The sequence below is a fragment of the Triticum aestivum genome, chromosome 1B, assembly GCF_018294505.1.
Source record: "Triticum aestivum cultivar Chinese Spring chromosome 1B, IWGSC CS RefSeq v2.1, whole genome shotgun sequence".
Taxonomy (NCBI): Eukaryota; Viridiplantae; Streptophyta; class Magnoliopsida; order Poales; family Poaceae; genus Triticum; species Triticum aestivum.
Window position 1 is genome coordinate 392,174,828 of NC_057795.1, and position 9,351 is coordinate 392,184,178.

The following is a 9,351-nucleotide window of genomic DNA, read 5'->3' on the forward strand; positions in this document are numbered from 1 at the left end:
GACCAAAATGTTACGAAAGAGAAATAGTGAGTTTGCATTGCAATCTCGGTGGGACCGATCGCTCATCTCGATTTGACAGAAATGTTACGAAGGGAAATAGAGAGATTGCAATCCCATCTCGGTGAGACCGAGATCCCTATGGTGAGACCGAAAAGACTAGGGTTTGTGGCTATGGCTATGACATCTGAACTCGGTGGCGCCGGATAGATGGTTTCGGTGGGGCCGAGTTTGACTATTGGTTTAGGTCATATGTGGATGTGAGAAAGTAGTTGAGGGCTTTGGAGCATATCACTAAGCATTTTGAGCAAGAAACTCATTAAGCAACACCTCATCCCTCCTTGATAGTATTGGCTTTTCCTATAGACTCAATGTGATCTTGGATCACTAAAATGGAAAATGTAGAGTCTTGTGCTTTGAGCTTGAGCCAATCCTTTTGTCGTTAGCATTTTGAAGGATCCACTTTTCTCATCCATGCCATGCCAATCATTGAGCTTTCCTGAAATATTTATCTTGAAATAGCATTAGCTCAATGAGCTATATGTTGTTAGGAATTACCAAAACCACCTAGGGATAGTTGCACTTTCACTAATGCAATCTCTCAACAGTGCTAACATAAATGAATCATATAACAATCCCTCACATGCGACAAAGAATCACTCCAAAGTTTCTATCGAAGAACGTAGGATGAAAACGTGTATCAACCTATATGCCTAGATCACCCCAATGTTACCACGGGAATCCGCAAGTTGATTACCAAAACATATATCAAGTGACTCAATATGATACCCCATTGTCACCACGGGTATCCATATGCAAGACATACATCAAGTGTTCTCAAATCCAATATTCCAACATAAAGAAACCTCAAGGAGAAAGACTCAATTCATCACAACAAGATAGAGAGGGAAAAACACCATATGATCCGACTATATTAACAACCCCATGGTTACATCAAGATCGTGCTGGATCAAGAACACGAGAGCGAGAGAGAGCGAGCGAGCGAGCGAGAGAGAGAGAGAGAGAGAGAGAGAGAGAGAGAGAGAGAGAGAGAGAGAGATCAAACACATAACTACTGGTACATACCCTCAACCCCAAGGGTGAACTACCCCCTCCTCGTCATGGAGACCACCGGGATGATGAAGATGGCCCCCAGTGACGATCCCCCCTCTGGCAGGGTGCTAGAGAAGGCCTCCAGATGAGATCTCTTTGGTATAGAGGCTTGCGGCGGCGGAGCAGAAGTTCTCGGTTTCTTTTTGGGGTTTTCTATATTTATAGGAATTTTTGGCGTTGGTTTCACGTTAGGGGGGGGGCACAGGGAAGCGACAAGCTCAGGGGGTGCAACCTTGGGGGGAGGGCACGCCCCCCATGCTTGTCGTGCCCTCGTGGCTCTTCTGGACTTTCCTCGAAGCTTCGGGGTCTCTTTTTGTCCATAAAAGATCACCGTAGATTTTCAGCCCATTCCGAGAACTTTTACTTCTGCACAAAAAACAACACCACGGTAGTTCTGCTGAAAACAACACCAGTCCGGGTTAGTTCCGTTCAAATCATACCAAAACCATATAAAGTTGTTATCAACATGACATGGATACTTTATAAATTATAGATATGTTGGAGACATATTAGCATCGCCAAGCTTAATTCCTCCTCGTCCTCAAGTAGGTAAATGATAAAAGAAATACGAAGTGTGAATGCTAGCATAGTGCATAAGTTTGATCAAGGATAATTTCAATCACCTTCTCTAGCATCTTAACAATTACCCTTCCTCATAAAACTCATCATGATCAAGTAGCAATCAATTCACATGTTATAGTTCAAACAATGCATTCTCTTGAAATGTAACAACCAATGTTCTTAGTCACCAAACAATTTCAATGCATCTTATTTCAGCAAAGTCTAAGTAAGAGCTCCACATACTCAATTATCATATAGTCTTCCATGAATCCTAGTACTCAAAGCATATTTTTAGAACAAATAGCATCCATCGAACACAGAGTAGGATAGGGGCTTAATGTTTCGCCTCCCAACTCATTTATCATAGAGATAATTGTCAATGATAATAATTCATGATCAAATATATTTGAATGGCCATATGTTCATGGATCTTTCCCCACCACATGATGCTTGCCAAACTAAAGAATAGGTTGGTGTCTGTGCAACAAACATTTACGTTTTCAGCCCGAACTCATGCACAGGCGTACTGGCGATCATACCTCCAACACCAATGCATGACGTGAAGACAAGCCAGATAAACCGCTCTTCATGAGATCAAGAAGAGCATTAAGAAGATTAAGTCAATAAGAGATCACCACAAGGAAGCCTCCCTTGCTGGGCATGAGAGCCTGGCTGGGTCGAGGCAGTGCTTGAAGGACGAGACTAGATCACCCCGGCAAGGTTTCTGGGGCCGCCAAGACCAGAACCCGCCAGGCTCCTTGCCGGCAGGTTTTCACCAAGACGCCACTGCTCCACCTCATCGCACCCAAGTCAGTAATCACTGTAGCGTCAAGCCATCAAGCAACCAGGAGGATCTTATCAAGCACGTGGGAACATGGTGGGGAAGATATTAACTTTATTGGCACCCATCCAGGAGGCGTGTCACACTAATAAGAAGAGGCAGATAAGCGGCGCGACGGGCTTGCCGGGCTGCAACACTAGGTTGACACCTACCAGTGCATTTAATGCACTTTGTCCTGACTGCCAGAGTTAGGTACAATAGCATTGTTAGCTATCTAATCACCCCGAAATGACTGCTTTGCCACTATGGTCGCCCCTTAACCCATAAAAGGAGGCCTGGGGCAACCTAGCAAAGGGGTCAGACATTCGATCCCCCACATTTGTACACACGTATCGCTCTCCCTGAGGCAACCTTGCCGGGCTAGAGCACGTCTTGTCTTCGTGCTCCTCCAGATCAATCCACCAAAGCAGGAGTTGGATTTTATGCTGCAAAGCGGCCCGAACCTGGGTAAAAGAGAGTTGTCATTGTCGTGTTGTCCCCTACTACTTCTACTCTTTGTGAAATATGACCACCTCCTCACCAAACCACAAAGGGGCATCCCTGCCCCATAGGTGATCGTGCTTCCACGCCGACATCTTTGGTGCGACAGCGACCTGCCGGAGAGTTCAGCTAGCAAGAGGTCCAAGGCTACCCCTCCAGAAACCAAGAAATTTTTGGCAAGGCAGGATGGCACTGATGGTGCTTTCACCATTAGTGCCACTCTTGACAACAAATAGGAAAGCATGCTTGTTGCCTTCCTGTGGGCGAATGTCGATGTGTTTTCCTGTCAACCATCTGACATCCTCGGTGTTCCCAAGGAGGTAATCGAGCACCACCTTGATGTCTATCCACATGCCCGTCCCGTCAAACGTAAAGTTAGGAAGCAGGCTCTAGAGCGGCAGCAGTTCATCGCCGAAGAGATTAAGAAGCTTGAGGTAGTGGGTTTGGTCCGGGGAGTGTTGCATCCAACTTGGTTAGCAAATCCAGTGTTGGTGCGCAAGGCAAATGGGAAGTGGAGACTTTTTATAGACTTCACTGACTTGAACAAGGCTTGTCCAAAGGATCCCTTCCCCTTGTCGTGCATTGATCAAATTGTTGACTCCACCTCAGGATGTGACTTGCTCTCCTTCCTTGATGCATACTCTAGATACCACCAGATCTTCATGGCCAAGGAAGACGAAGAAAAGACCGCGTTTATTACCCCATGTGGCACGTACTGCTTTGTATGTATGCCTTTCGGGTTAAAAAGTGTTGGTTCCACGTTCGCAAGAGCCGTGCAGATTGGTTTGGAATCTCAGCTACACAAAAACATTGAAGCATATATGGATGAAATAGTGGTAAATGATGACTACAAGCACACGACCTCTTGAGCGATGGAGAAAGCACTCGTTCGGTTGGGTAAAACTGAACATGGACGGTGCATGGAAGGAAGGGGAGGGTACGAGAGGTGCTGGAATGATACTTTGAGATCACGCAGGTGTTGTCATTTTCTCATCTTGTCGCTTCATTCAGAGATGTATGAGCGCCCTTAAAGCGGAGATGGTGGCGCTAATGGAGAGAATGACTCTGGCCCTAGAACGGAGTCTAAACAGACTCATCGCGGAGACATGCTGCTCTACAGTAACCCGCATGAAGAATGACCCCGGGGCCAATAGGTCTCCGGTGTTTGCAATGATTGGTGATATCCGGCAGCTCTCATTGCTGGCCGGTAGCATGAAATAATTTTGATCAAATGGGAGCTGAACAAAGCTAGACACTCACTCGCCCAAAAGCGGAGTTTATTGCCCAAATCGATGTATGGCTTCTTAGTGTTCCTGAGGAGGTTGACATCCTTTGTCGACAGGACTGTAATGACATTGTTTAATTAATGGAAACATTTTATGAGCAAAAAAGGTAGTTTGCTGTAAATTAGGAAACTGTGAACACAAGTGTCTACTTGAAACTTGGTGGACTGGTTTCATTGTGAGGAACCTAACCATCTGAGCTACTCTCGGTTCACGTCCTAACGTGCGAAATTGGTTATGCGCAACTGTAAATAAAGCTCGTTCTATTTCAGAAAAAATAGCCTTTTCTTTTAGGTTGTTAAAGAAATGTTTATTTATTTAGAATTAGAAAAAACAGCTTAACCCGACCTAACCTAACTGTAACCCGCTCACATGGTTGTTGGGGCCCACGTAAAAGTAGACGGCCCAGATTATTCCTTGGGAATCCGCTACCACCCCCAACGCCAGTGAGCTCAGCATCTCCACCTCCTTGTCCTCCTCCCCCGTCGTCTCCGGCTCCGACTTCGACCAGAGGAAGGAAGGCAGGCAGGGGCGGCGGGGCCGATCGATCCTTCCCCGAACCTCACACGCGCCGCAGAAACTTCCAGAAGCCGGTCCAATCCCATCCTCTTCGGCGGCCGACCAGCCAGCCAGATTCTCCTGATCCAAGGAGGGAGGGAGATGGGCCAGGCCTTTCGCAAGCTCTTCGATGCCTTCTTCGGCAACAAGGAGATGCGGGTGCGCCCTCTTTTCTCCTCTCTTCTCCTAATCAGTTTGTTGGGCGAATGGATCGATCGACCGACTTTAAGAATGAATCAGAGCACACATCGATCCGCTCCTCCTTTGATTTAGTTTCATATATGATTCTGTCTGATTTGATTTTTCTCATCCTGAATACATACTATTGAGGAGCTAGCAGATTTCACATATCAACCATGTGATGTGATGATGCTCGCTTTCTTACTAGCTGCTTTTCTGTCATGTTAGTTTGCTATTTTCATCGCACCATGTATGCAAGATCCAAGTTAATTCGCTGTGCTCCTCGATTCTAATGGAGCGGCCTGTTGCCTTATGCTAGGTGGTGATGCTTGGGTTGGATGCAGCCGGTAAAACCACCATACTCTACAAGCTACACATTGGCGAAGTACTCTCCACCGTCCCCACCATTGGTACAACATACCTGCCTGCCTATCTCTTAACTCAGTAACTAATTTTGGGCTCATGCACTGTGCTTCCATCCGACTAAACACCAAGCCCTTGAACTACTTTGCTAATTAATCCGTTCGTGGGCAGGTTTCAATGTTGAGAAGGTTCAGTACAAGAATGTAGTGTTCACTGTGTGGGATGTGGGCGGCCAGGAGAAATTGAGGCCCTTGTGGAGGCACTACTTCAACAACACGGATGCTCTGGTCATTACTCTCATTCCATATGCTTGCATGTTGTTTCGTTGTATTTTAAGTAGCAATTCAACATAGGAACATATAGGACTACTAAAGCTATAAATTCCTTTCCTCCAGTTAGTTGTTCCATTTTTACTTGCTTCTCTTTTGTGCCTATCTGATTTATAAACAAGTTCAGTAGCAGTCACCAGGAAAGATGGTCAATTAGCTTATCTACCATGGATATTTGCATAGGTTAGTGCCCTTAGCTGCTGAGCCACCAAAAACAGACATGGTAGAATTGTTAGCCAAACAGGATAAGTGTCTGGATGTTACTACACATCTCCCTACCTAGCCCAGGACCTTCATCTTAGTGGATCATGCTAGAACTCGCCTTTGATTTATTTATGGGGCACAGTGATTTGTGATATGACACTGCTTTCTTGAGATGTAAGCTTTCTCTGTTTCTTTTGTTAACTTGCAGATCTATGTGGTTGATTCCCTCGACAGGGATAGAATTGGAAGAGCCAGGGCTGAATTTCAGGTTTTTGGCATTTCTTATCGAGAACCTGTTCCTGTTTCTGTGGTAATATCTGTTGTGATATGTGCTCTAACTTACTGTAATCTATTATCTCTTGCAGGCCATAATCAATGACCCATTTATGCTCAACAGTGTATTATTGGTGTTTGCTAACAAGCAAGACATGGTATGCCTGTCATGGTTTCTTTTGGTATCACGTGCACTTGTTCAAGATGGTGTGGTTTGTGTAGAATACTAGTAGATTATAATTCTCTGCCTTAAGACTGTTTTGGACTTGCTTCTTGCGTGCATATATAAAGAGTTTGCAGATTGTAGGGGATTTACATTGTTTACATATATGGACATGCTGCATTTATGTAGGGCTGAAGTAGCTTTTTGTTGATATTTTCAGTTTCACTTATGAAAAGGAAGAGTTTATTCTGGCTTAGAAAACAGGTTTATTTTCACTGCTCGTATGCTTAATCATGTAGTGTCTGTGTCCTGTGGATGCAGAGGGGAGCAATGACCCCGATGGAAGTATGCGAGGGTCTTGGTCTGTATGACCTGAACAACCGCATCTGGCACATCCAAGGCACATGTGCTCTTAAAGGCGATGGCCTGTACGAAGGCTTGGACTGGCTAGCGACGACTCTGGATGAAATGCGAGCTACAGGGCGGTTAGCTTCGACATCGGCGTAAAGAGTAACAGTGATGGATCGTCTGTGTTTCTTGGAACCTCATTTTTACTTTTTGTGTCTGCCCTGTGGCCGCCTTTTGATGTGGTCGACAGATTTGTTGTAGTATGAATGATTCACAAGAGGGGATGCGTTTCTGAAGAGGGGGTGCTCCTCCTAGTTGGAAGCGCATATCTATTCTGTTCTACTCTAGGATTGTGGGATGTAAATACTGATGTTTCTACTGATGGCATGACACGCTCAATATTTGTGGTTTAGTCTGAAGAAATCACAGTATTTACTCTACTTTGTTCATTTGTTGGGAATGACTAGCTAGAATGCCAAGGCTAAAAATGGAAAATATTGGGATGCTTTTCTTGGATTGGTGGTGTTGTGGACGTGGTGGCGTTAGCTGCTTCAAATCCATGTCGAAGAAGCTGAAGCAAAGTGTCTGTGTTGTACTCCCTCCGTCCCGACATAAGTGTCTCAAGCTTTTGGGACGGAGGGAGTACTAGGTATGAAAATTGTGGATGATATTTCTGGGACCCCTACTATTCTGGAGTTTGGGCAATGTTGTTGTTGTTGTTGTCGGAGTCAGCAGAAACAAAGAGATGTATTTAGAAAAGTTGCGGAGAATATCTGAAGAAATCAAGCCCTTGAAGAATCAAGATGATTTTCTTATCAGAAAGATAGGAAGAGAGTGCAATACTGTAGCTCATCATCTAGCTTTGCTAGTAGTGTAAAAAAACGTCCTACATTATGGGACGGGGGGAGTAGAAATCAGAGTGTGAATATTGACCGGTAAGGAATTGTGCCTGAACCTATGCGCAAGCTTTTGTATCAAAAAAAATGTAATATTCCCTTAAAGAGTAATGTTAACTGAAAACTAAGAAGGAACTCCCAGCGAATGCAATCGCAGCCGTTTGATCAAGATCAAACGACGATAATTTTTTCTAAAAAAAAATGCATTCACTACAGTGAAAGTGTCATGCTAGTCTCCAGAAATTGTCACCCTCCTACAGCTACTTGTTCGTGATTGCCATCCTCCCAGCGAACGTTCGCCAACTAACTCCGTGTTACACCCCCAGGGCACTAAATAAGTAATTGGAGGATAAGGTAAAGGAGGCAGGCAAAGCGAGACGAGAGCGTAGCAGTCAGCGTGAGAGAGAGAGATGGCAGCAGGAACGGCCTGGGCGGGATGCCATCTCGCCCGCCTCCCCCACATTCCCATCTCGGTCAGCATCCCCGTGGCCGGCGCTGGCGCTAGCAGCAGGAGGAGGGGGTGCGGGTTAGCGGCGGCGGCGGGGGCAGCAGCAGCAGCAGCGACAGACGGGCGGGTGCTGGGCCGCCGGCCCGTGGAGGACGTGTACAAGGTGCGCGTGGTGCGCGGCGCGGCGGCGCAGGAGCGGGTGGAGGCTCTGCGGGCGATGGAGACGTGGTCGACGTGGCGCACGGGGGGCCGCTGCCGCCTGGCCTGGGACTGGCAGGTAGACCAGCTCGTGTACATCGTCGCCGGTGAGGTCCGCGTGCTCCCCGCCGGGGCCACCACCGGCGAGGAGTACATGCACTTCGTGGCCGGCGACCTGGTCCGGTACCCCAAGTGGCTGGAGGCGGACCTCCACTTCGACGGGCCCTACGAGGAGCGCTACCGCTTCCTCGCCTACGGCGACGACAACTGAACCGCCCCTCCTGGACGAATCCTGCCTGTATCGTCAGTAGCCTAGCTAGCTCCTTGGTCCTTCTACTAGTTCACTGAAGCTTTCGTTCGAGTTCTAGCCATATACTCCAGTATTTCCTTTTGTTTACCATAATACACTCCTAGCCTGGGACAAGTAGTACTGTATTTCCTAGTCGTTTGAGTTCATTCGAGAAGCACTGCACAATCTCCTTGTTGTACATTTGATGATTCGATTGACGTTGCTGGTAGCCCTCCTTCCACCGCTGGCCTTGTGTCAGCGATCCAGTACCTCCAGGCGAACCAGTGACGCGGGAAGAAGCAGATCAAGTTCCGGCCAGGCCTCGTCGCAAGCCTCAGCGGCCCGCTAGGCTTGCTTGGCCTGAGTGGGCCTAATTCTCTGTAACGAATACATATACGGTGTGTGTGTGAGTGGGTGGGGTAGGCGGGTAGAACGGCTAGAAGCCGGGGCACGGCAAGCTCGTGTGGCTGAGGAACTCGATCCCCTCCTCCTCTGATCCCCCAATTTGTAATCCGAATGCTTGAATTCCGCCATGATTGATGAGTAGAGAGAGTAGTGTTAACAATCTGGTATCAGAGACCTTCGATACATCGGCCCTTCCGACTCACCACCGTCACACGCGGCTCGCCGACCGGTTGCGGGCGGCGGCGATGGAGCGCATTCCGCCGGAGACGAAGGCCATCTATGACCTCCTTCGCGCCGACTTCGACAAGGTCAGCCGCGAGCGCGACAACACCACCGCGAAGGCCATCGCGCAACTCAACGCCAAGCTCGACCTCCTCTCCGGGCGCCTCGACGAGGTCAAGGTCTCGATCAGAGTCGACATC

At 47.4% G+C, this 9,351-nt stretch overlaps 2 protein-coding genes across 2 annotated transcripts; both read left to right on the top strand.

Annotated features, from left to right (window-relative positions):
- The first annotated feature begins 4,683 nt into the window (after nt 1–4,683).
- Nucleotides 4,684–7,133, top strand: LOC123126683 (ADP-ribosylation factor). Its single transcript, XM_044546726.1, has 6 exons — nt 4,684–4,992; nt 5,333–5,423; nt 5,548–5,663; nt 6,118–6,177; nt 6,275–6,340; nt 6,667–7,133. Exons 1-6 carry the CDS (start codon nt 4,936–4,938, stop codon nt 6,850–6,852), a joined length of 576 nt encoding a protein of 191 aa, XP_044402661.1. The 5' UTR covers nt 4,684–4,935; the 3' UTR covers nt 6,853–7,133.
- An 802-nt stretch (nt 7,134–7,935) lies between these two features.
- LOC123091634 (uncharacterized) lies at nt 7,936–8,710 on the top strand. The gene has a single exon (XM_044513203.1). It carries the CDS (start codon nt 8,000–8,002, stop codon nt 8,504–8,506), a length of 507 nt encoding a protein of 168 aa, XP_044369138.1. The 5' UTR covers nt 7,936–7,999; the 3' UTR covers nt 8,507–8,710.
- The last annotated feature ends 641 nt before the right edge of the window (nt 8,711–9,351 follow it).